This window comes from Centropristis striata, chromosome 5, assembly GCF_030273125.1.
Source record: "Centropristis striata isolate RG_2023a ecotype Rhode Island chromosome 5, C.striata_1.0, whole genome shotgun sequence".
NCBI classification, from domain to species: domain Eukaryota; kingdom Metazoa; phylum Chordata; class Actinopteri; order Perciformes; family Serranidae; genus Centropristis; species Centropristis striata.
In genome coordinates this window covers 12,399,301-12,427,061 of record NC_081521.1, presented here as the reverse complement: position 1 = coordinate 12,427,061, position 27,761 = coordinate 12,399,301, and the positions used below count along the sequence as shown (strand labels likewise).

Below are 27,761 nucleotides of genomic sequence, written 5' to 3'. Positions count from 1 at the left end.
GCCGTGAGAGATCTCCTTCAGTGTTCAGTCTGTTTCCTGCTTCCCGTCATCAGCTCTTTGTTTCTCCTTTAGAACCGAGCCGGATTCCGGTCTGAACCAATTTAAACCGGCTCTGAGCGCGACCCGGGACCAGTACTACACCCGGACTTACGCCCGAACTTTAAACTTACTAAAACCCGATTTTTTTCCTCCACATCTGTCTCACCTGCAGACAGAGACACCTGTCGCCATGTCATCCAGCCGGTGACCGGGACTCACCGGGAGGACACACAGAATACGCAACACGGAATAAGTCAAACATAAAGGGGGACAAACCGGGACCGGAACCGACATGGATCTACTGGACACAGGAGAGAAGTTCAGCCCCAGACAGGTGAGCCCCTTACCTGTAACGCTAGCCTGCTGTGACGTCACAGGCCCCTACAGGTTTGACAGTTTCACCTGAAAAACAGAAACCAGCAACACAACAGGAGTTTCTGTTTAATGGAAATATGAATCTTTAAATATTACTTCTTCTTTTTTTTTATCGATGTAACGTTTGTTTTTTTATATGTCAAAAATATAATCATTCATATTGTAATAATGAAATAGATTTTAATTATTGATGCATTTATGTGTTCATAAAATATATGAACACATTAATGAGGGGGAAAAATGAACTAATATAGATATTTTTTCCCCCTTTTTTTCTGCAGTAAATCAGCTCATTATATATATATATATATATATATATATATATATATATAAGACATCTTCTCCCAGCATCTTTAAATGTCTTGTTTTGTTTAAAAACTCTTAAATATTCACATCAATATGATTTTAAAACCGAGAAAAATATGAAATCACCTCAACTGGGACAATTCATAGTAATATTTTTAAATGTATTGTGTTTTTCATGTTAAATCTCACAGTAACTAAAGCTGTCAGCTAAATGTAGTCTTACTGACAGCTCCTTCTAAATGTTTAAATGTTTTGTTTTGTCCAAAACCTGAAAATGTTCACATTAATATGATTTAAAACTGAGAAAAATATGAAATGTCCACAATTTGAAAGGCTGAAAACTTTAAATTAAATAATTAATTGATTATTTAAATAACTGATGAATGATTGAGTAACTGATTAGTCCACTAATCATTGCAGCATTATTAATAGCCTAATTATAATGTGCTGCAGATTTAAAATAATCTGAACCACAGGACATAAGATAATAAAAATATAAAAATGTCTTCATAGCTTCTTTAAAATAATTTTCTTTTGTCCAACCACCCTAAATATACATATAGTCATGGAAAAAATTATTAGACCCTCATTTTCTTCAATTTCTTGTTAATTTTAAAGACAAATATAATAATACAACAAAAATAGCTGATAAGAGTTTAATCTAAGAGCTGATAGACATTTTCCATGTTTTTCTTGATAATAACCAAAATAATTATCAAGAAAACCATGGAAAATGTCTAGATATCAGCACATTTAGTTGCACCAGTCAATAAAATTATCAATAAATTGACGAGGGTGCTCTAATATTTTTTTCCCATGACATATATATATATATATATATATATATATATATATATATATATATATATATATGTACAGGACAGGATCCAGTTTGGTTCTTTGTTCCACACCAGAGTTTGTTTGAGCTTTCACATCAGCAAAAACCAAACCGACTATTTGACAAAATGCACCAGAGTTTGTTTCAAGCGGCGAAACAGCTCAAAAGGGAACAACCCTTAGAAATCAGAAATTAGTTGAGAGTTTCCAGGGAAATGTCTGGCGATGCCGGGCTAGGCTTCAATTAGTTTTTTATATACTATGTGTTAAGATATACTAAAACTGCATTCCAGTATACATAATACCATAGTATGAGTTAGCAAACTACCTGGTTAGGCGTTACAAAAGACAGTTTAAAATGTAAATAAATGGTGGAAGTGAAGTAGTCACAATGACGAAGTCACTACAGGAAGTCAGAAGTGACATAGTTGCATAAAACATGATGCAGTAAGTTCAGTGACGTTTGAACTAGTGGTCGACCAATACGGGTTTTTTAAGTCCGATACCGATTATTTTGACATCAGTCTTAACCGATCCCCGATATGTGCTGCCGAAATTTTTGGGCCGATTCTTGAAGCCGATATTGCCTTTTCTCCCTCCATTTACAAGATAAAAATGACACAATGATAACAAATGTTACACAAGTCTCAATTTAAACAAAAAAAAAACATTTATTAACAAAACAAACTACACATATAAACAGTTGGAGGGGTAGGCCTGGAGGTGGTGCTGCTGATATCCACATATTTGATGTGTTTTTCTTTTTTCTGGTATCAGCAGCAGCTCACCAGAGAATGGAGATGTTGCACCGAGCCTTGCCTGCTGTTGGCTCAGTGAAATTGACCGGCGAACACACGCATGCATCGGCCGATGCCGATACAAGTAAAAAACGCAAATATCGGCCCGATCGGCCGGCTGATATATCGGTCGACCTCCAATTATTATTATTTTTTTTATTATATTTATTGGGTTTTTAGAATTAACATGACACATACATTAATGAGGGTTTACATGCCCACATTCTTAGATAAAAACAAAACAAAACAGACAAGACAAATTACCACTAAAACAAAGAACAAAACAAGGTAAAACAATAGATACAAAAATAATAACAATAATAATAATAGTAAAAAAAAAAATTACAACCCTGTATTTCCTGTGTAGCTGCTGTGTTGAATATTACATTCTCTTTATACACTTCATTGTCCTTTTCAAGTGTTCAACATCTTGATCGGTGACTTTCAAGATATTCAATAAATTGTCCCCATTCAGTGGTCGACCTCTAATTTTAATCACATGGTTTACTTTTGTTTTCACATGGGACACAAACGCCGTTCTCCATCCACCTCCCCTCCCCCACCCTAACGACATCTGTTGTGCTTTATGCTTATGGAGAAGGATTGGTGTATCACATGCATGCAAAATTGGATTTTGGTGTATGCATTGCAAAGTCATGTAATCTGTACACAGATACAAGAGAACATGCTGTTACATTTTGCATTCTGCAGCCTGAAAACTGCAACCTGCCTCTCTGAAAACTGCTTTTTCTGACATTCTTGCATTAAAAAAAATTTGATCAAGATGTAAAAAGCAGGTCATAAAATGTAACCGCCGCTGACATACCAAGACTGACAGATTTCTCTCGTTTGTTGGAAACATTTGGTAGAATGTAAGAACACAATTTAAAATAAAACATCGGTTGCATCGTTTTAAGATATTTTAATATTTATTGTTATTGTTATTGTTTTTAAATGAAAAAAATGTTTTTTTGGTGTATGCATTGCAAAGTCATGTAATCTGTACACAGATACAAGAGAACGTGCTGTCACATTTTGCATTCTGCAGCCTGTATGATTTTCTGGGTATTTTTACCCACGACCCTCTGCACAGCTTACATATGAGCCAGAGGGTCAAAGTTCAAGTTCCTACTTGCATCTGTATGCACTTTGTAGGGACAGTTGCAGAAAAAGTTGAAAGAGAATCTGAGGTTCAGAAACCGCATAAATCTTCCTCTGACATAATAACCAGCCTGGTATTCTGTGCATTGGAACGCGTCCAAACAGTTCTGACAGTTTGTCAGAGCAGCTTGACGCTGTAACAGTGTCTCAGGGTGTGGAACGACTGTTTGACTCGCAGGACGAAACACGCTGACAAAACACCAGAACACATGAGTGAAAACATTCCTGCTGCTCCACCCTGCTGCCCTGTCAATGAGAGGAACAGGTTCAGAAAGAGAGAGACAGAGAGAGAGAGAGAGAGAGAGAGAGAGAGAGAGGCTATATTATCTGAATGAGTTTATAACTCAACAACAACACTTCAGTCTGTGTGACTGGAGCTCCCACACACTTATATAACACAATATTCACACCAAGGTTATTATAGTTAACGAAAACTAACAAAATAACGAAAACTAGAATTTGAAAAAACATTTTCGTTAACTGAAATGAAAATAAAAACTAGAGTTTTTCAAAAAACGATAACTAACTGAAACTGTATTGTGTGGTTACAAAACTAACTAAAACTAACTAAAATTATAATGAAAATGTCCTTAGTTTTCGTTTTTGTCAACTGTTTTCATTCATAATTCAGTGTTTCTATTAGAACATGCAACACATGGTGAATATGTTTACTGGGATGTCTACACTCGAACCAAAATTCAAAACACCTGGAACTGTAAGAGTTAATAACCTTATTGGGGCTAAAATGGATAAACCAAAGGAAATAAAGGCAAACTTTATTATGACCTCTTTGAATCTGGCACCCAACACATAGGCCATTACAAATAAACTAAAACTAATAAAAACTAAACTAAAACTAAGCATTTTCAAAAAATAAAAACTAAACTAAAACTAGCAAACTCACTCTAAAAACTAACTAAAACTGAATTTGGAGACAAAAATTCACAACAAAATTAAAACTAAAACTAATGAAAAATCCAAAACTATTATAACCTTGATTCACACTGAGGTTGGTATTTAAAGAATAAATATACCAGAAAATATTCATTCAAAAGTAAAATAACTTTACTTTATGTAAAATAACTTGGCCTACATGTGATAATGGTATTAATAATTAAATTAAATTGTTAAATGTCAGAAAATAGTAGTCCATTGTACACTGCCCTACAAAGTCTAACTGCAGTAATTACATTTTGGGTTGAAATTGAGTTATAACTAAAAAATTAACTCCTTGATGTCTGTTTTATCTTGTGACAAAGTTTTAGATTTAGATTTTGCTTTATTTCAGAGAAATTATGATATAAAAATTGCAATAACTACAAAATCCAACTCAAAACCAAAGCAGACCTCAGTAAGTTTTGGTCCGTTCTGCTTTGACTGTGATACAGTTCAGCCTTGTATTTCTTCATTGTGTTGAATAGTGAATACAAGAATAATAGAAATTATATGTTTATTTGACAGGGAAATTATTATCTAGATAGTGATTGAAGTAAAAAAGTGAGATAAAATGATATCAGGCCTAAAATATAGCATTTCTTTACAATATTAAGTCTAAAATAAAGAAATCTTTGATTAGAGTTGTTAAACACTTTTAAATACATTCATAACAAACTCAATTTGAAAATGTTTATTCACTGAAAACAAAATATAAAAGCTGAAAGAAGACAACAACATTATAGTTACTGCACTCTGTTTCTGCATTACTATTAGAACCTTTAGAAATTGTCATGAATTTTGAGCATAAATATTACACCATCCATACCTGTAGAAATAAGTGTCACTTACCTACATATAACCCATTTGGCTGGCAAGTTAAAAAACCAGGGTTCGTACGGGTGCTTGAAATCTTCGAAAATGCTTGAATTTAAATGTTGTATTTTCAAGGTTTAAAAAGTGCTTGGATTTTGGATAAAGTGCTTGTAAATGCTTGAAATTCTTACTGTATTTCTCTTGTAATCTGACTACATCCATCTATAGATGATAGGTAATCACATGTTCAATGTAAAAAATAATGAGTAGCCTATCTGAAATGAAGAGCGTTCCTCCTAAAAGTGTAACACCATCGCTGGTATGGTTCAGTGAAATCTCCCCTTTTAGTATATAAGTACTCATCTAAAACATGTAATTTCCAACAGGTGTAAGATACTGGAAAAGCTTGAAAATTTACCTTGAAAGTCCTTGAGAAATGCTTGAATTTGACCACTGCTAAAGTGTACCAACCCTGAAAAACGTTAAAACACTTTAAAGCAGTTTTTCTCAGTTTTACTCTTGCGTAGTTTGGTAGGTCAGTATGAATTGTCGAAAATTTTCAGTGTTTGTTTTTGAGTGCAAAACCCCAAAATATTCAGATTGTTATAAGATAAAACTGACGAGAACAGGAACTCTCTGAAAACTGCTTTTTCTGACATTCTTGCATTAAAAAAAGTCGATCAAGATGTAAAAAGCAGATCATAAAATGTAACCCCCGCTGACAAACCAAGACTGACAGATTTCTCTCGTTTGTTGGAAACATTTGGTAGAATGTAAGAACACAATTTAAAATAAAACATCGGTCGCATCGTTTTAAGATATTTAAATACTTTATAAAAAAATTTAAATGAAAAAACTGTTTAAAATTAAAATTGAGATGTGTCCCAAACAGAAACAAAGTTCCTGTTTCTCTGTAAAATCCACCAGAGACAACTTTCTGCTAAAAAAATCCAATTGTTATAATAAATGTCCCCATGAGGACAGCTTAGTGTCCTGTTGTAGAGACAGAAACTCCAGCTGATATTTCTATCAACAGTTTACAGTTTACAGTTACAACATCAACAGTGAGCTGCAGAGAAACGTCTCCTCCTGTCTGTCTCTGTCCCTCCCTCATGTCTGTCCCCCTATATCTTTCATGTCTGTCCCTCTCTCTGTCCGTCTCTACCCCTCTCGTCCCCCTGCCTATCTGTCTGTCCATCGGTCCCCTCTCTGTCCTCCTCTCTCTGTTCCTGTCTTTCCCTTTTTCGGTCCTCCTCTCTGTCCCCCTGTCACTGTCCGTCCCTGTGTCCCTCATGTCTGTCCATTTGTCCCCTCTTTGTCTCTTTCTGTCCCTCTCCCTGTCTGTCCTCTTCTGTCTATCTGTCTCTGTCTGTCCCTCTGTCTGTCCTCCTCTCTGTCCCTCTGTCTCTGTCTTTCCCTCTATGTCCCTCACGTCTGTCCCTCTGTCTTTCCTCTTCTGTCCATTTGTCCACTCTTTCTCTTTCTCTGTCCCTCTCTCTGTCCCCCTCTGTCACTCTGCTTCTGTCCCTCACTTCTGTCCCTCTGTCTGTCCTCTTCTGTCCCTCTGTCTCTGTCTGTCCCTCTATCTGTCCACCTATCTATCCCTCACATCTGTCCCTCTGTCTGTCCTCTTCTGTCCATTTGTCCCCTCTTTGTCTCTCTCTGTCCCTTACATCTGTCCCTCTGTCCTCTTCTCTGTCCCTCCGTCGCTGTCTTTCCCTTTACGTCCCTCACGTCTGTCCCTCTGTCTTTCATCTTCTGTCCATTTGTCCCCTCTTTGTCTTTCTCTCTCTGTCCCTCTCTCTGTCCCTCTCTGTCCCTCACATCTGTCCCTCACGTCTGTCCTCTTCTCTGTCCCTGTCTCTGTCCCTGCAGGACCCGGACTGGGACACGGCGCTGCAGTTCCTGCCGGCCTCAGACAGCCGTCAGCTGGAGAAGAAGCCTGGCCGCAGGAAGAAGGTGTGGGTGGGCGTGGCTCTGGTGGCGGCGGCGGCGGCGGTGGCGCTGCTGAGCGGACTCCTCGTCTGGCACTTTCACCGTGAGCTCACTTCAACGTTTCTAACTTTATTTAAACACGGAGTTCAGACAGCAGCTGCTCCTGTTATCAGTGTGAAACCTGTAACTGATACTGAGCCTTCAGACACGGAGCTCTTTTATTATTTCAGATAAGAAATAATCAGTGAGACCTTCAGCCCTTAAACACGAATCAGCAAATAAATGAGGCAATAAAAAGTCAATTTTCAACAGCTGTTTTTTAAATGCATATTTATAATTTTAAAAATAATAATAATAAAAAATAAAATAAAACTTTCTCTATATATATTTAAATCAAATGTATAAATTAAAAAATATATAAAATATTATCTCAGTTATAGTGTATTCATATGTTTACTCTATGTATCTTTACATATTCGGTACAAATATATATATATATATATATATATATATATATATATATATATATACCACCCCTCGTTTGTGAAAAACGGATGAACGGACCAAAAGTTACACAGTATCACCACTTTAACCCAAGTAATGGGTGGTCTGCTGTTAAATTATTACAATATGTCCAAATATTATAATCTGATTATGTCAAATTCCAAGGACTGTACAATAAATATATTAAACGCATGGGGAAAGGACATGCGAGAAGACATAGATGAAGCAGGCTGGAGCGAGGCCTGTCTAAAAGCCCAAAGACAAACCATAAATACGCTGCTCAAGTTAATACAATTTAAATGGTTAACAAGGTTTTATATAAACCCTGAAAAACTTAATCGTATGTCAAGTCATATTCCAGATACATGTGCTAAATGCCAATATAATAAAGGTACTCTTATTCACTGTGCATTCACTTCAGTGCGCAGAGACGTCAGAGTGAAGAAGGTTTTTATCGGCGCCATGGGGATCAACAACCAGCGCTACGAAGCAGCGTATGAAGATCCCAGCAGCCCCAAGTTCTCCCACCTCGCCGCTCTCGTCAAGAAACAGGTGAGACTTCACACAGACACAAAGCATCATGGGAGATTTCCACACCTGTTTGTCTCATAGTCACTGAAACTTCTGCTTCCTGTTTCTGAATATTTAAATATTTCTGACCTTTTTATGTTTCAGCTGAAGCTGATTTACTCCAAAAACTCAGTGCTGGCCAAATCCTATAAAGGCGCCTCAGTGCAGGCCTTCAGGTACACACACACACACACACACACACACACACACGGCTATAAATAATAAATACAAATTATTAAGAAATAAAAATATGTAAATAAATCAAAGACAGAAAACTTTTTTAAATGCAACAAAAATAAGTCATATTGACCTAAAATGTATTAAATATGAATTCATTTTATTAAAGGTTTATTAAAGGACCTTTAAAAAATGTTTGAAAATAATAAAAACAGATTGACCTAAATAACCAAAATGTATTAAAAATACATTTAGTTAAAGAATCTAAAAACCTTTTAAAAAATGTTGTTAAAAATATATATTTCCTGTCCTGTGAGAACCACGTATCTCTAAAAAGTCAGAAAAAACAGATGTTTTTAGCTTTGTGACGAGGACTTTTCATGCTGATCCAAGACAGCTTTTGCTTTCTTGATTCTCTTAAAAATGTCTAAAGAAATGACAGACCTAAAAACCTTTTAAAAAATTAAACATATTGACTTAAATACCTTTCTAAATATAGAAAAATGTATTAAATATAAAGCAATTTATTTAAAGGACCTAAAAACATTAAATCGTACAGACCTAAATAACTTTTTTCAATATAAATGAAAAAAAAATTAAGTTAAATTAATATAAATTTAGTTAAAACTAAAAACTTATAATTTTCTCTTCCTCCTTTGAGTTTATCACAACCCTTCAAAATAAAAGCCTCCTCTGTGTGCCTGCAGCGAGGGGGACGGCGGCGGGGACACCATGGTGGCGTACTACCAGTCAGAGTTTGACGTCCACGTCCTCCAGCAGGCGTCTCTGGACGAGGCCATCGAGTCTATGGATGCAGGAAGTCCTGCCGGGCGCAGCATGGGGCTGCGACCCGTCGACGCTCTCAACGTCAGAAACGTTGTCTCCCGAGGTCCGTATACTCCAACACACCTCTTTAACTCATTATACTGCCCTACAAAGTCTAACTGCAGTAACTACATCTTTGGTCGAAATTGAGTTATTGTTTATTGAATGTTTATTGTTTATTGAATGGATCCCCATTAGCTGACGCCTTGGCGACTGCTAGTCTTCCTGGGGTCCCTAAAAAGACATAGAAAATGACATACAAACAACAAACAAAAACAGTACATACAAGAAAAACAATAACAAACTCAATTAATACATACATGCAATACTGTTAAAAAATTCTACATTCATATTTACCCGACAAATGTTATACTGCAAAAATCATTAATTCAGATGTCTATAGTGTCAATATCAGCTGTATACACTTATAATTTGTCATTTCATTAGAGAACATTTAAAAGGAAGAATCATCCGGCTACAGATATAGCAGAGAAAAATAAATAAAATAAGAAAACAAAATAAATAAAACAAAATAAATCGCAACATATTAGTAATCATTCATTTGGTGGGCGGCATCAAGTGTGTCTTAAGTAATTTTTTTAATGACAATTTGTTTTTGCGTGCTAGAGATGCGAGGAGGCAAAGAGTTCCATGACATTATTGAACGATAGATAACTGTGTTTGTTCTTGGTGTTGGAGGTATTAAATGACCTGGCATTCTAGTTATAACTAAAAATGAACCTTCTTGATGTCTGTTTTATCCTGTGACAGAGTTTCAGATTTCAATTTTGGGTTATTTCAGAGAAATGATGATATAAAAATTGCAGTAACTACAAAATCCAACTCAAAACCAAAGTAGACAGCAGTAATTGTACTTACCACGGACGGATCTGGATAAATATAGGAATTTAAACATAAAACTAAAGCAGACCGTGATACAGTGTAGTCTTGTATTTCTTCATTGTGTTAAATAGTGAAGACACAAATAATAGAAATTATACGTTTTTTTGATAGGGAAATTATTATAAAAAAAGTGAGATAAAATTGAAGACTAAAATATAACATTACTTTATTATTTTATGTCTAAAATACACAAATCATTGAATAGAGTTGTTAAACTTAAATACTCTAATAACAGAATCAATTTGAAAATGTTTATTCACTGAAAACAAAATATAAAAGCTTTAAGAACATCACTATTAGAACCTTTTACAGCAATGAAAAACCACAGAACTGTAACTACAATATTGGGGTCAAAGGTCAAATAAATCATCATGAATTTTTTGCATAAAAATTACATCATCAATACATGTAGAAATAAATGTCATGTCACTAACCTACCTGTAACCCATTTGGCTGGCCAGTTAAATAAAAAAAAAAAGTTTAAAGCAGTTTTTCTCAGTTTTACCCTTTGCGTAGTTAGTGCAGTTAGACTTTGAAGGGCAGTATAGTTTATTACAAATAAATAATAAATACATTTTCACATTTTTAAAAACAACTTTATTTACAGTATAGAAATGGAAAACTTTTCCAAACACATTAACAAGGTTTGTTTTCTTGGAGTTCATTTGCAGAAACAGATAAGTCTAATGTGACCCTGGCCTCAGGCTCGCCTCATGAAGTTGGTTATCTGTTGGTTTTTTTGGATTCTGGTTTTATTAATTATTCATACACATTGAAAGGAAAATGTAAATGTTTTGATTTGGAAAATGGAAGGCGAAAATGATCAACCTGTCGTATTATAAGAATGAAATCTGAAATTTAAAAAAAAAGGTTACAATTTTTAATTATTAGACCACCCTTGTTTTCTTCAATTTCTTGTTCATTTTAATGCCTGGTACAACTAAAGGTACATTTGTTTGGAGAAATATAATGATAATAACAAAACTAGCCAATAAGAGTTTAATTTAAGAGCTGATATCTAGACATTTTCCATGGTTTTCTTGATAATTATTTGGGTTATGATCAAATGTACCTTTAGTTCTACCAGGCTTTAAAATTAAGAAGAAATTGAAGATTATTAGTTTTTCCTTAAGTGCACAAAAACATGATTTAGGAAAATAAATAGATATCTGTTATTTTTAATCTAAATGTTTTAACAATAAACTAACCAAGCCTCTTTTTACCTTTTACTAACAGGAAAAATCTGTTTTTGCACATCAAAAAATGCAAAAAAGAACAAAGAAATGAAACACACACAAAGTAACTGACCATGTGTTCATTTTTCTAATTAGTTTGCCACAACATGGCACTAATACCACAGAACATGAGTTTAACTATATAATCATTATTTATTATTATTAATACATGTTTCCCTTCCTGCAGCAGGGTCAGTTATGCAGAACTGTTTTGTTTGTTTTGTGCTGCGTTGTGTTGATGAGCGCAGATAATTTATAATAATTTAAAGTGAACTAAACGACTTGACTCTGGGCTTGTAAAGACTGAGCTGCACACGTCTGTACGTTTAGTAAAACAGTGCAGTTAAATAAATGTTTTTTCTGTTTCTTCCTGTTCACAGCAATGGACCCGCGCATGGCCAGGAAAAGTTTATACGGTGAGAACTGATCAATTCTATTCATTTTATTTCTGAAATTGTTTAAATCAAATTCTTTCACCGTAGTTATTCCAAAAATCAAGACATCATTCAGGCTTTACTAGCCAAAGTAAAAGCTTCAGACTGAAAGGAAATCTCTGTCCAATGTGAGTTATTGTCACTTTATATTTTATTCAAGACACAAAAACTAAATCTGACATACTGACAATAAATTAAATGATGACAAGGTGTGTTAAACTTGAACTTTGCTGAACTCTGATAGTTTAATTATTGATTCAGTTATTAACACCTGGATCATGCATTCAACACCATCCAACCCAACATACTTAAAAACAAGCTCACAGAGATGGGAGTGGATCTTTCCTTCATCTCCTGGATCACAGATTACCTGACAGGAAGACCACAGTATGTCAGGTTGGGGAACTGTGTTTCTGGGACATTAATGAGCAGCACAGGGGCTCCACAAGGCACTGTTCTGGCTCCATTCCTGTTCACACTGTAGAGGGGCTCCACAAGGCACTGTTCTGGCTCCACTCCTGTTCACACTGTACACAGCGGACTTCAACTACAACTCTGAGTCCTGCCACATCCAGAAGTACTCGGACGACACTGCTATTGTGGTGTATCAGGAATGGACAGGAATCTGAATATAGGGATCTGATAAAAGCCTTCAGTGACTGGAGTCACAAGAACTATCTCCTACTGAACACCTCAAAGACTAAGGAAATGATCAGAGATTTCTGCAGGTTCAAGCCCCCTCTCCAGCCAGTGAATACCTGTGGGGTGGACATGGAGGTGGTGCCAAGTTCTAAGTATCTACGTAGGTGTTTACCTGGATAATAAATTGGACTGGTCCCTAAACACTGGCGCTCTCTACAAAAAGGGGCAGAGACGCCTCTTTTTCTTCTTCATCTCTGGTCATCTGTAGTAAGATGCTGCAGATGTTTTATCAGTCTGTGGTGGTAGTGTGTTGTTTTATGCTGCAGTCTGCTGGAGGAGGCAGCATCAGACACAGAGATGAAGGCGGTTGGACAGACTGGTCTAAAGAGCTGGTTCTGTGGTTGGAGCCAGGTTGGACACACTGGAGGAGGTGGTGGAGAGATGACCTGTCAACATGTTCCAGGACATCCTGAAATACCCAGATCATCCGCTACACAAAACCTTTATGGACCAAAAAAACAGCAGTGGACAGCATTGTTATAATGGTTTTGGATTTTTCATTAGTTTTCGTTTTAATTTCGTTGTCAATTTTTGTTTTCTAATTCAGTTAGTTTTAATTCTTTTTTAGAGTGAATTTGCTAGTTTTAATTAGTTTTTATTTTTGGGAAAATGTTCAGTTTTAGTTAAGTTTTTATTAGTTTTAGTTTTTTTGGTAATGGGGTATTTGTTGGGTGCAAGATTCAATAAGGTTACAATTAATGTTGCCTCTTATCCATCTCAGCCCTGATAAGTTTATTAAGTCATAAAACCAGATAGATGCAATAGATTTCATATCAACCAAAAAGGTTTATGTATGAAAAAAGTTGACGAAAACGAAGGACATTTTCACTCTAATTTTAGTTAGTTTTGTAACCACAAAATACAGTTTCAGTTAGTTATCGTTCTTTCAAAAACTCTCGTTTTTATTTTTATTTCAGTTCAGTTCAGTTTACAATTCTAGTTTTCGTTATTTTGTAAGTTTTTGTTAACTATAATAACCTTGGTGGACGGTTCCTCTCTCTCCCTTACAGGACGGAGAGATACAAAAGATCCTTTGCTTCTACAACCAACAGGCTCTTGAATTCTTTAAGAGCTAACAGGCTAACTGAATTTCCCCTCGGGGATAAATAAAGTCATTTTGATTAGATTTTTTTAACTGACAAGGTCATTTAACATCCAGTCATGAGAAACATCTTTTTCTATTTTTAGTGAAGAAGTCGTTTAACCGTCACGTGAAGGAGCCGGGGATCGTCCAGTCTCCAGGGTTCCCTGACTCCTCGTACCCCCCCAACGTCTACCTGCAGTGGCGGCTGAGGGCCGACCCGGGTCACCGGGTCCGCCTCGACTTCCACACTCTAATCCTGGAGGACGACTGTCAGCAGGACTTCATCCAGATCTACGACTCGCTGGCTCCCATCGAGCACCGATTCATGACAGAGTGAGACTGGGACTGAAAGGAGTCGTGGGTCAATAAGACGTCTCTGACTCTAACAGCGGCTTGTCTCTCTCTCTGTGTCCCCCTGCAGACAGTGTGGGTACCCTCATGACTCTCTGTCCTTCCTGTCCTCTGGGAACGTCATGTTGTTGACTCTGATCACAAGCGAGGAAAAAAACTTCCCGGGATTCAGAGCCAACTACTCCCAGATCCCGCAGACTCAGCAAGGTATGACAGGAAGTACTTAAATAACATTCATAACTTATAGTTTTCATTTGTTTCAAATGTAAACAAGCTGTTTTTATTTATTATTTTGAGTCTAGTTATTAAATCAAATCAAATCAATTTTATTTATATAGCCCAAAATCACAAATCACAGATTTGCCTCAAACTGTATTATTATTATTATAGTATTATATACTAGTTATTTTCTTGATGCTGGTTTTATTTATCTATTCACTTAGATACATATAAAGAGATAAAACAGCAATAATACATTATAATACAATTAATGAAAATAAAGACGTTTGTCAGGAGAGAAGAAACCACGATGGACCTCATCTAAGGGCCAAAACAGGAAAAAAAGAGAAAAAATTCAGAAAAAAACAAACAGAGCATACATTATAAGAAAGCAAAGCAGAACTAATTTAAAGAACGAAAAACTCAAAATAAAAGAAAGACGGCAAGAAACGCATGAAACAAGCAGAAAAATAAACCAGTCAGCTAACAATAATAATAATAAATTAATATTCATAATAATATTTCAACATGCATACATTCATGTCATGAAATATCAGATGTCATGAATTAAATGTATGACAGATGATGAGTTTTTTACCTCGTCTGTATCTGAGGGCCGTGTTTGTTTTGTAAAATGGAAAGTGAAAATGATCCGCCTGTCTGATTATAAGAATGAATTCTCTAATTTCAATTAAAAAACTTTAGAAAAAGATGATGGTAAAGAAAAAGGCCAGAACATTTATTTGTTAAAAAAAACACAAATCAGATGAATACTCTAGAAGTCTCATTATTTATGTTACAAATTGTTTCTGAAGCAACTAAAGTTTCTGCAGATTGGATGGGAATGTTTTTGCCAAAACAGTACGACAATAAATCAAATATGGATCAATCAAGGAATAATATGTGTTGATAAAAAAGAAACAAGATGTGGTGATCTGTCTAATATAATCTAATGTTGTTTTGAGACTGATATTCAGCTCTTAAAATACATTCTCCAAAATCTTCCTCATCAAACAGAATATTTGGAAAAACAAGAAAGCGTTCAGCCAATGAGTTTACATTTAGAGCTGAAAACATCTGACCATTGTTTATAGATGATCAACAGAAAACTAACCTGCAACTATTTATATGTATAATATTAATAACAGATGAATAATTAAAGTAAATTTTACTTTCATTTTTTCCTCTCTTTTATGTAGCAAACTGAAAATCTTTGACTTTTGGTTTGACGAAGCAAAGCATTTTTTTAAGATCTTAAGCCTTTTTTCAGCTGAACAAAAATCATCAGATTAAATATTGACAATTAAAGTAAAAATAAGTAAACAGAACTTTTATTCGCAGCTCTATTTTCCCCAGTTACACAAATGTTCAAAACACATTCAACTGATTCCAGACTCTTAATTATTAATAAAAATGTCACCATACAGATGTCTTCATGTGCATTAATTCATAAAAAACATTTATTAAAATGGCTGAAATGTTAAATTTAAGGATTTTACAGTGTAAATGGCCAGAATATCATTTTCAGTGTCACTTATCTATTAACTGTGATGATAAAAATGTTCTCCTTTTGTAAATATCAACCGTGTGTGTGTGTGTGTGTGACCTGTGTGTGTGTGCCTGTGTGTGCCTGTGTGTGTGTGTGTGTGTGTGTGTGTGTGTGTGTGCGCGCCTGTGTGTTGTTCAGAGTGTGGAGGGACACTGAGGGGAGACCGAGGCTCCTTCTCTTCACCGTTCTTCCCGTCAAACTATCCACCGAAGACCAAGTGTGTCTGGAACATCGAGGTCGGTCCATGTTTACCTTTTATAGTTTTTCATGAGAATAAAATGTATGTGGGGCCCTCATGCAAGACACAGGAATCCGTGTATCATTGGTTCTTACCATTTTCAATTGGTAATCAAAATCAAATCATGAAAAATTGACTGGTTATTTTGTTATTTGTTGTCTATTATAAAACAAAAAACAAAAAAAAATGCTTGTTTTTTCATATTCCAATCTTAGGCTCAGATCAAAAATACGAAATGGAAAAATGGGCACCAGGAATTAATTTGATTTTAATATTTAATTGGTCGGGTTTACGTGACCCGAAGTTTGACTGTGTCAAGTGAGCCGTCATTCGCTTCTCCATAGTCAAACCAGCCGTCCCTATATAATGTAGTGCGCCCTTATTGTGATATTTACGGTAAATTCATTGAAGCTGCTCAGAGTGAGCTGACATGAAGGATAAACACTTTACTGTCATTCTGTGAACCATTCTGTGAATATCATGCAATTAATCTTATTTCCATATTTATCTGGTATTTGGGGCCTGGTTGTGTAACACTTTATTCTGAAAACTGAAAACCGCACGTCGACACAACAAATACATTTTCGGCACGACGCAATTTGATTTTTTCATGTGGTGTGTTCATGTAAAGTTAATACTTAATTTCCTCTCTGCAGATAAGAGTTTTATACTGAAAAACGTAACAAAGAATGACAGTAAAGTGTTTATCCTTCATATCAGTTCGCTCTGAGCAGTTTCAATGACTTTAACGTAAATATCACAATAAGGGCGCACTACATTAGGGACGGCTGGTTTGACTACGGAGAAGCGAATGACGGCTCACTTGACCGCAGTCAAATTTCCGGGACACATAAACCCGACCAATTAAATATTAAAATCCAATTCATTCCTGGTGCCCATTTTTCCATTTCATATTTTTGATCCGAGCCTAATATTGAAATATGAAAAAACAAGCATTTTTTTTCATTTTATAATAGACAGAAATAACAAAATAATCAGTCAATTTTTCATTATTTGATTTTGATTGCCAATTGAAAATGGAAAGAACGAATGATACACAGATTCACGGGCTGAGAATGACTTAGATGTTTCATTATTCTTGACTTTGAATGGCATGTGTAACAGTGAATGCAGATTGGACTGTTGACTAAGATGAGTAGGAAAAAGAAAGTTTGGTAAATTGTTCAACTTCTGCATCACTCTCTACATCTCCTCCCTCAAAATATCAGACACTCCAAATCAGGTCCAATAGCTTCCGATCTTGTTTGTGCAATAAATAAGTACAAATGTCTCACATGCATACTGCACTTTAAACAATCAGTGTCTCTGCTCTGTACAGTCTCACATAAACACAAACTCTCTTATAAGGTTTTAGATTTGTATATTGCTCGCACTGATTTATTTATTTATTTATTATTATTTATTACTTGTTTTTTTAGTTTAAGGTTACTTGGTTTTTATTTTACTGTCACTGGTTTTATTTAACTGTTATTTATACCCCATGTATATAGTGTTACATTGTTTTCTCTTTTAATGTGATCATATGTATATTGTTCAAATGTTCTCTCTTCTCTTGCCATTTCTGTCTGATTTGTCATTTGCGAGCTGCTGTGACGAACACAATTTCCCTGCGGGGATTAATTAAGTTTTTCTATTCTATCCTGTTATTATTTCTGTTATCTCTTTGTTTTTCAGGCCTCAAAGGAAAAGTTCCTGAAGGTTCAGTTCAACAAGTTCTCCTTGGGGAATTACAGCAGTGAGTGTCGCGGTGATTATGTGGAGGTCAACGGTAAAAGGTGAGACACCTGAGGTTTTATTTTCTCCTGCAGAAGGAAGACTCGAATTCTGATGACGCGAAATTTCTTATATGAATATAATGGTCATGACCGTGGTGACTCGTAGGACGTTTGACTCAGATATGATGACTGATATTAATGACTGGGCGAGTCTGCAGTGACTCAGACGTGATGTCATTAAAACGTTATTCGACCTCTTTCAAAAGAGTCACAACCTTTAATGACTTGCTTAGACAGGACAAAGTCACTGGTTTCAAGTCGCAAGTTAGTCTCAAATCTTTATAAAGTCCAAATTAAAGTCCCACATCAACACCAACAAGTCAACAACAAAGTCAATTTGCAGACTAGTGGGATACAAATCAAGTCCCAAGATGAAATAGAGATTCGAGTCAAGTTCCAACACTCCAAGTTATTTTCCCAATCAACCCCAAGTCAAATCCCAAATCAGACCAAAAGGGTTTAAAGTAAAGATTCCCAAGTTATCCAAGTCTACAAAAACAAGTTTAAAGTCCTGAGTTAAAACCAACATAACAAAAGTTTTAAGTCAAGTCCCAAATCCAGACTAACAAGTCCCACAACAAGACGACGTTTCAAGACCAAAAAATCAAGTCCTAACTCATGACACAAGGGCAAGTCAAGTCCCAAGTCAACAACAACAATACCCAGTTGTATATCCATATCAGACCAACAAGTTCAATATCAAATCTCAAGTCAACACCAACAGGTTCTAAGGCAAGTCCCAAGACAACAACACCAAGCTCCAACTCAAATCCCAAGTCAAGAGCAACAAGTTTAAAGTCAAAGTCCCAAAACAAGACAACCAAAAAGTCACAGGTCCAGACTAGCAAGTTCCAAGTGTTGAACTTGTTTTGGCTGCTAATCAAGTCTCATTTATTGGGAACTTAGTAATACGTGTTGATCTCACATAAAGCTCCTACAGGGAAATGTAGATTGGTGTTGTCCATAGGGGGCGCCAAACTCAACACAGAGTGTTTCCTTGATCAGCAGACTCCCTTCAGAAAACGTCTAATTTTACTGCAGCAAGATCTCCTTAGACAGAGTGAGAACCTGCCCAGGCTGAGTTCCGTTTGTTGTTTCTTTTTCAGAATGTGTGGCAGTAAACCAAAGAGCACCGTGGTCACCAGCCGGAGCAACACGATGACCATCACATTTAACTCGGACTCGTCCCACGTTGACCAAGGTTTCACCGCTGAGTACGAAGCCTATGTCCCGACGAACCGTAAGACACATTTATTTAAATTTTTCTGCATGTTTAAAAACAATAAGTTCACTTTCTTGGGTGTACTTTCAGTTTTTAGGTCGATTCTTTTCCGTCATGGTATTCGTTTTCTGTTTGTTGCTGTCGATCAGCGTGTCCTGGAAGGTTCCAGTGCTCCAACAACCTGTGCATCAACAAGACGCTGCAGTGTGACGGCTGGAACGACTGTGGAGACGCCAGCGACGAGGACAACTGCAGTGAGTCCAAACTGCTGACTGTTAATTGTTTTTAATCTTCACAGAAAACAAACAAAACTAGAAAAATTCAGATCTCTGCAGGCCTGAGAATCTCCTTCCGAGCATCGCTCTGATGAACCAAACCCCATTCAGAAAATGAACATTTTAAAAGTATTGCTTGTCATCTTGCAGAGATACCTGACAAAGCACTATTTCTTCCCGTTTGTTTGACATTTTCAAACAAGAAACTAAACATTTGTAATTTTAAAGAGCTCTGTCTTCAGTAGGAATCACATAGGTCTCATACAAGAAGTTAGACAGAACTCTGAAACGGGCAAACACTAATTGTTTTTCTGTTTTTCTGTGTCTGTTCAGAGTGCGAGGAGTCTCAGATGAAGTGTAAAAATGGCCGCTGTAAACCGAAATTCTGGGAGTGCGATGGCTTCGACGACTGCGGAGACAAGACTGACGAGGAGAACTGTGGTGGGTTTAACTTCCTGTTAATACTGTTAATATATAAATTGGATTAACTAAAAGGTTATTGAGTTACTGCTGTGTCTTTATTATGCATTTAAACAGAAAAGGTTTGAGAGCTAAACCTTCTACGGATAAAAAACTCAAATCGGAAAGTTTCGGATTTGTATTAATACATTTTTTATCACAAATTTTACTTTTTACTTGCAATAAAACATTTTTGGATTGCTCTCAAACATTGTTTTATTGCATAATAAAACACAGAAGTAACTCCATAAAACGGCTGATACAGCTACAGAAAGACTGAATGGTGACTGTTGTCTCTTCAGGGTGCAAGAAGATTTGAAAGTTAAAGTGTGAGAAAATCACTGTTGCAGATTTTTCTTTCTCTTCACAGTAAAATGTAAAGCAGGAGAGTTTTCGTGCAGGAACAACCGCTGCATCCCTGAGAAGTTGATGTGTAACGGGAAGGACGATTGTTCAGACGCATCAGACGAGTCAGCATGTGAGAGATGTAAGAAACAACGGTTAATGCTTTTTTTAAATTTATTATATGATTCTTGTTTTGCAGCATGCTTCAAGCATTAATCAACTTCTACAGCCACATGACACTTACTCTTATTTATAGTTCAGTCAGAGACCCATACCACACTCACAGTACTGATAACAGACACATCTTATTAATAATACATTATTAAACACAAAAATAATGTAGAGCTTCCGCTTCTTAACTCTATGGAGTCTTATAGGGTTATTTTGTCCATTTTTAATCCTTTTCATGTATTTCCGTGTCTTTGTAAGTCATTTTGTGTCAGTTGTTGTCTTTTTTTAGTTATTTTGTGTCTTTTCTTGTCATTTTGTGTCTGTTGTTGTGTCTTTTTTAGTCATTTTGTGTCTTTTTTGTCATTTTGTGTCTGTTGTTGTGTCTTTATTAGTTCTTTTGTGTCTTTTTTTGTCATTTTGTGTCTTCTGTGGGGTTTTTTGGTCATTCTGTCATCTCATTTTGTCTTTTTTCGTCCTTTAGTCCAACATAAAATGCTTTATTTATTTTTTTTACTTTCAAAGCACTATCATGCTCAGTAAAGGATTTTAAATGCCGCAAATGTGAACAAAGGTGTCAAATCTAACATATAAGAGGGTTCCATCCAGTTCTATCATTTTATACTAAATATATTTGAGCTTGTCTCCAGTTTTACTTGGTATATCATCATCAAACTGAAACTGGCCTCATGGAGTTTACAGCCAGAACTTTAGAGGTAAATTTACAGTAGGGCTCCACGCTGCTTTGTTTTCTAGTCTGGATGTGGTGAAGAAGTCATGCTTTCGCACTTTTGGAGACCCCGGAGGGTTAATCAATTTGTTTCTTCAGTTGTTTAGTCTTTTTTATATATTTTCATGCTGAATGACTTATTTCCAATATTATTACCAATTGTGGAGTCAACAACAGAAAATAATAATTTCTTGAGCTGAGGACAGATTTACCAGAACGGTCTGTTTGTTTAGAGTGCTGTAAACTTGCCAAACCTTTTTAGGACACTGTGGGATATAATAAAAATATTTACAGGGTCTGAAATGATAAACTAAGTGAACTAGTGCTCCATTATTTTATTTTTTATGTGTCAGTAAATACTGAGTACGTATAGTATAATCCATAACTAGTTATATAATTAGGCTTGTTATTATTATGCATGCAAATTGGTGTGATTGTAAGAGACAGATTTAAAAACAAAATCATGACTTTTAGTCCTTTGTGTTGGTCACACTCTGAAAGACACTTCTTTGAGAAATCAAAACTCAGGAAACTTAAGAAATAGGATACTTAGACCAGGTGCTTCCACTACATCATCTGAGTAAGTAAAACTGTAGTAGCAGCAGTAGTAGTATTAATAGTACTGTGAGTACTAACAGTGTGTATTTTGTGTCTCAGCTCTGGTCCTTCCTAAGTGTTCAGAGTTCACGTTCCGCTGCAGAGACGGAAGCTGCATCAGTAAACTGAACCCAGAGTGTGACGGCGAGGAGGACTGTAAGGACGGCTCGGACGAGAAAGACTGTCGTACGTACACACACACACACACACACACACACACACACACACACTTGTACTTCTATCTTTGTGAGGGCCCTCATTGGAATAGTGAATTCCCTTGCAAGGTTATAATAGTTTTGGATTTTTCATTAGTTTTAGTTTTAATTTTGTTGTGAATTTTTGTTTTCAAATTCAGTTCGTTTTAGTTAGTTTTTAGAGTGAGTTTGCTAGTTTTAATTTAGTTTTTCTTTTTTTGAAATGCTTTAGTTTTAGTTTAGTTTTTATTAATTTTAGTGTTAGTTTTAGTTTTTTGTAATGGGGTATTTGTTGGGTGGGAGATTAAAAGAGGCCACAGTAAATTGTGCCTTTATTTCCTTTTTTTCTATCTTCATTATATATGAAAAAAGTTGACAAAGACGAAAACGAAGGACATTTTCACTATAATGTTAGTTAGTTTTGTACCCACACAATACAGTTTCAGTTAATTATCATTATCATGTAACCTTTAACCTTTAAAACAAAGTCTGAAATCTCAAAAAAGAAGTGAGGACCGGCCGAAATGTCCTCACTTTGCAAAAATGTCCTCACTCTGTTGGTTAAAAACGTGTTCTGGTCCTCACTATGTAGGAAGTACAAGAACACACACACACACACACACACACACACACAGGATGACTGCAGTGTGATGTCAGTGGTTGTTTTGTGTGTTTTCAGACTGCGGGACGCGGCCGTACCGCAGCTCTCGTATTGTTGGTGGTCAGACGTCGCGGGAGGGGGAGTGGCCCTGGCAGGTCAGCCTCCACGTCAGGGGGTCAGGTCACGTGTGCGGAGCGTCGGTGCTGAGCAACCGCTGGCTGCTGACCGCCGCCCACTGCGTCCAGGACAACGGACCAAATAAGTACGAGCTCCAGACACACACAAGTATCATAGAAAGAAACTGTAAAAGTTTGAAGAGTTTGAACTCTACCACAGTTCTTGAACAGATCGGTAATGAAAGTTTCAGTTAAAAAATTTAACAAAAATGAAGCTTAAAATTGGGATATTTCAGTCAGAGTCACTTTATTCTGCATGTGTCATTTAAAACGTGTCCGAGAATAAACCAGATCCTGTTAAAAGCATTCAATTCTGCTCCATGATTGATTCTGCTGACAACGTCACGTCACAAATGAAAATCTGTTTACACAGAGCAGAGAGGAGAGGACAGGATAGGCTGGAAACATGGAAGTAGTTCAATATGTAGAATATCTGGAGCAAACTTTTTTCCTCTAACATTCTTCATACTTGTGGACATTTGGGAAAGTGTTCCAACTTTTCAACTTGTTTTTGCTTTTTTAATGATTTATGTCATTATAACTGTGTTGTTCTGCACAAAATACATTTTTGAGTTGTTCCCAGGATTATATAGGCTAATATATAGGCTATATATATGTATTGCAGTGAAATACAAGGCCACAAAATGTAAAAAGAGCAAAACGCCCTGAAACTGTTTGTTGTGGTTCAGAGGGTTAACTTGGAATATAATATTAAGGGTGATTAATCCACGTTCTTTAAAAACATCTGAACCCATGAAAAGTGTACCAGGTCAATTTTTTTCTTTACTGAAATGTAGCATTATTATTTTAGTTCCTCACAGGTCTGTTTTCTTTGGTCTCCCGAGAGATTTTGCCAATCACAATTAGAGATGGTCCGATCAGGTTTTTTTGGACCGATCACCTAAAGCCTCACCGATCCGAACATTGAACATCTGAACATTGGTGGCATTATTGCACATTGAACTACAGTACAGTGTAACATATTATTATTGCATAAATTGTGTGACATCGGACTCACTCACTTTGGAAAAGTTCCATATGGGAGACATGTTGTGGGTGTGTGTAGGTGCATTCAGGCTGCATGACCACAACACAACACTTCTTCTTCTTCTTTGTTTTAAAGCGGCAGCGTTTCAGCGCACTACCGCCACCTTTGGATCCGGAATGTATATCACACCATAACAAACACTTGTAAAGCACATGTACGTATAATGCGATCGGATCTGTGATTTTAACCTTTGATCTGATTTTTTGGTCGATCGCTTTTTGATCATATCGGGCCGATCCAATCAGTTGCCGATCAATCGGCGTCATCCCTAATCACAACAATTTAGAAAAAAATTACATTTGGTTTACTTACCTTGAAAATGCTTGAATTTTACTCTTTAAAAACTGTCGGAACATGGAAATAAAGTCTGCAGACGTGACCTCTGACCTCCTGAGCGTGTTCTGTTGCAGGTACTCTCACGCGGACCAGTGGGAGGCGCTGCTGGGTCTGCACGTGCAGAGTCAGACCAGCGAGTGGACGGTGAGGAGGAACGTGAGGCGGATCATCGCTCACACGGACTACAACTCCTTCACCTACAACAACGACATCGCTCTGATGGAGCTGGACTCCAACGTCACACTCAACCAGAACATCTGGCCCATCTGCCTGCCCTCCGCCACCTACGACTTCCCTGCTGGCAAAGAAGCTTGGATCACAGGCTGGGGCGCCACCATAGAGGGCGGTGAGTGAACACACTGGAGGAGGATGGTGATGATGTGCTTCATGTTCTTGAGTTTGTTTGAAATAAAACAGAAGAAAGAAAATGATTTTATTCTGTACCATTGGGTGGCAGCAGACTGCTGAGAACCCAATTTGATTGATAACTTAAATCAGTGATTCCCAACCTTTTTCTTGAGGGACCCACATTTTTACCATTGTAAACTTTGGTGACCTCACCCCTCTTTAGAGGCCAGCTCGCTAAGTTTTTGCCGACAGTGATGTGACACATATCTTTGTAATCAGCATAGTTTCTGCTTTCACGGGACACCAAGTTTGTGTGGGCTTTCGGTTTTAAGAGGTTAAATTTACACTTATATGCTAAATTACTTGCTTTTGAAAAAAGCAGACATTCAAACTTGCATGAAGCCTTGCCATGTGTTGTGAGCTTGTAGATTGGCTTTTTTCAAATGTATAGGAATAGATGTATATATTTAACCCATTAGATTTATTACAACCATTAAAATCAAGAGGGCTTCGCGACCTCCTGTGGATCTTTGGCGGCCCCCTGGGGCGGTCGGGCCCCCCCGTTTGGGAATCACTGACTTAAATAATACAGTCATTTTCTAAATTCAAACTTCTTTACATGACAAAGACACAAAACACTACTGGGGTGTCCTGGTGGCTCACACTGGTAGAGCGCTTACCATGAAAGCCGTGTGCTTGCTGCAGCGGACCCGGGTTTGAATCCGGCCTGAGGTCCCTTTGCTGCATGTCTTCCCCTCTGTCTCTCCCTTTCTATCAGTCTCTATCCAATAAAGCAGTAAAAATGCCAAAAAAAAAAAAATCTTTAAAAAAAAACAAAAAAAAAAAACTTAAACACTACTGTAGCAAGGCCATGAGTGGATTTTTAGGGGGAGATAGCAGGTCAACAGTAGATCTTGTATACAAATGATCAACAATCAAATTTATTAATCCATTTAAGCCGGGAAAGCATTCCCACATTTCTACCATTAAAACTGGGAGTGCTGTTGTGTTATTCTACCATTAAGGCCGGGAAGGCAGATTTGTCGTCTTGTAGTATTTGTAGTTTTTTCCACCTATTTTCGATCTCTTGGCCAATGAAATGCATCAGAATACATGTGGGATTGTCACAATGCAACATGTTGATTTTTTAAAAAACTTTATTGAAGGTTTGGACAAATAAACTCAACTTCTCATGAAAGCCACACTTATAGGCCTAAGCTCTCAAATACTTTTTGAATTTCATTTCTATCTACTACAGAGGCTGAAAAATCGATTATTTAGTAAGCGTTGACACTTCTGTTGAATTTCCAGAATTTTTTTTAAATTATTTTAATTGGTTTTACAGGCATTTTTTACAGGCGTTTTAGGCCTAAATTGGTTAAGATGTATAGGGGTTCAGAGCATTATTGTTTAATTATGTTAAGTTGTTACAGCAATTTTGGGGGGTTGATATCATTTAATAAACAAGTATCATTCTGAATAGGGCAATTTCTTTTAATATCGAGAATTGATTAAAAATTGTCAAAAATCCCTCAACCACACCAATACTAATACACCAAGACCTTTAGAACAACAGAGAAAAATCCACGCTGTGATTTGGTTTAAAAAACGTTTTGACATTTTAGAGAATCTGTATTTTCAGCGATTGGTTTGCAAGGGGTAAACAGAGATAAAAACACTTTGTGTTGTATTTGTTGTAATAAATGAAGCTCTGATATTAACGTTTAACCTGGATTTTAGGACTTCAAATGTTGTTTTTGCTGTAACTGATATATTGTTTGTTAAGATTTGATGATCTTGTGGTTTCAGGCCTCAGAGCAACCATCCTGCAGAAGGCGGAGGTTCGGATCATCAACAGCACGGTGTGTAAGAGGCTGATGGAAGACGAGGTCACTAACATGATGCTGTGCGCCGGTGTCCTGAAAGGAGGCGTGGACGCCTGTCAGGTACCACAGACCACAACATGTTTTCACATTACAACCATCCTTATTTTTATTTAGAGTTTTTAGGTCTTAAAACACAATGATGGAAGTGTAGGAAGTCCATTCTCATGCTCAATTTCGTCTCATAAGTTGTTGCAGCAATTTTTGATGCTAAATTTTGCCACCTTTTTTTATAGTGTTGATAAAAATGGTCAAAAATCCCTCCAGAATCCCACATTAAGACACCAAGACAAGAGAAAAATCGAATGTGATTTGGTTTCAAAACCTTGTTTCTGTATTTTGGTTGGTTGTATGGTGAGCACCTGAAGTTGTGTTGCCTGCTCAGAAACCCCCTTATAGTGAATCTAGTGTCTCAGCCATCCATCCTCTGAATGCTCTAGTTCTGTAGTTTCATGAGGCTGTGATCATCCTAGAGGTCTCAACAGCTCATTTTATACACTGAGCTCAAGTTTCACTCACTAACATAATCACACATGAAGAAAATTGGGCTCATTGAATCCACAAGATTCCAGCTTTCCAGTGATACCTGTTTTTTGCAGCTCACAGACTGTTTAAGGACCCCAGTATGCAGAAATATTTGAATATAATGGAGCAAAAAGCATTACAAATGTGCTATTTTTATCTAAGCTGCATGTTATCTGTATAAAGCTGACATGTCTGTAAAGAAGAGATTCATGGGTACCCATAGAACATGTTTTCATTCAGATATCTTGAGGTCAGAGGTCAGGGGACTCCTTATAAAACAGCCATTTAGGCTCATTGAATCCAAGAGTCTCAGCTTTCTAGTCAGACCTGATTTATGCAACTCACAGACTGTTCAGGGACGCGAATATGCAGAAATATTCACATACAATAGGGCAACATAACACATTTTACTGCAGGCAAACATCTAAATGTTATCAGCATAAAGTGGGCATGTCTGTACCCATGGAACACATTTTCAGTTAGATATCTTGAGGTCAGAGGTCAAGGAACCACCAGGTCTGTTTTTTTTCCGTTTCACTAATAATAGCCTCACTTTGGAGCTTTATTTCACCTCCTTTCTGACAAGATATCATGACCTGCTGTCAGCTTGTTAAAGGGGTAAAATAAGAAGTTACTTTACTTTGTCCAATCAATTCCAGTATTTTTTCCCTCTAGACCCCAAAAGATCTACAATGTACAACAGGAAACTCTTCAAGTTCAAACACAAATGTAGAGTGTTGCTGCTTTAATTTCAGCCAGGTTGTAATATCTGTTGAAGTTTCTTCTTGAACAAACTTCTTAGTTATCTTCTCGCCTCGTTTGCTTCTCTCAAAAAAAAGTAAAACGCTTTAAATCACTTCATGTGTCCTGCTCTGCAGTAACTCATCCTCTCTCCCTCTCAGGGCGACTCCGGTGGCCCGCTGTCCGTCACTGGCCCCAGTGGGCGGGTCTTCCTGGCCGGCGTGGTTAGCTGGGGCGATGGCTGCGCTCGCAGGAACAAACCAGGCGTCTACACCCGAGTCACCAAATACCGCCAATGGATAAAGGAGAACAGCGGCGTGTAGTAGC

At 36.8% G+C, this 27,761-nt stretch overlaps 1 protein-coding gene across 1 annotated transcript; it reads left to right on the top strand.

The window, feature by feature from the left end:
- st14b (ST14 transmembrane serine protease matriptase b) lies at nt 1–27,757 on the top strand. Its single transcript, XM_059333487.1, has 19 exons — nt 1–373; nt 7,140–7,302; nt 8,125–8,255; nt 8,379–8,449; nt 9,158–9,339; nt 11,794–11,829; nt 13,738–13,966; nt 14,055–14,191; nt 15,891–15,988; nt 17,686–17,786; nt 18,893–19,026; nt 19,158–19,262; nt 19,617–19,724; nt 20,113–20,229; nt 21,643–21,768; nt 22,456–22,639; nt 24,012–24,283; nt 26,095–26,231; nt 27,596–27,757. The coding sequence occupies exons 1-19, from the start codon at nt 332–334 to the stop codon at nt 27,755–27,757; spliced, it is 2,535 nt and encodes an 844-aa protein (XP_059189470.1). The 5' UTR covers nt 1–331.
- Nucleotides 27,758–27,761: the final 4 nt, after the last annotated feature.

Bases quoted from the DNA above. Each gene is read 5' to 3' on its own strand.
- st14b (XM_059333487.1), top strand. From the start codon at position 332: ATGGATCTACTGGACACAGGAGAGAAGTTCAGCCCCAGACAG. The intron at 7,303-8,124 runs GTGAGCTCACTT...CATTCACTTCAG, and splicing joins CCTCGTCTGGCACTTTCACC to TGCGCAGAGACGTCAGAGTG. The intron at 19,725-20,112 runs GTGGGTTTAACT...TTCTCTTCACAG, and splicing joins GACTGACGAGGAGAACTGTG to TAAAATGTAAAGCAGGAGAG.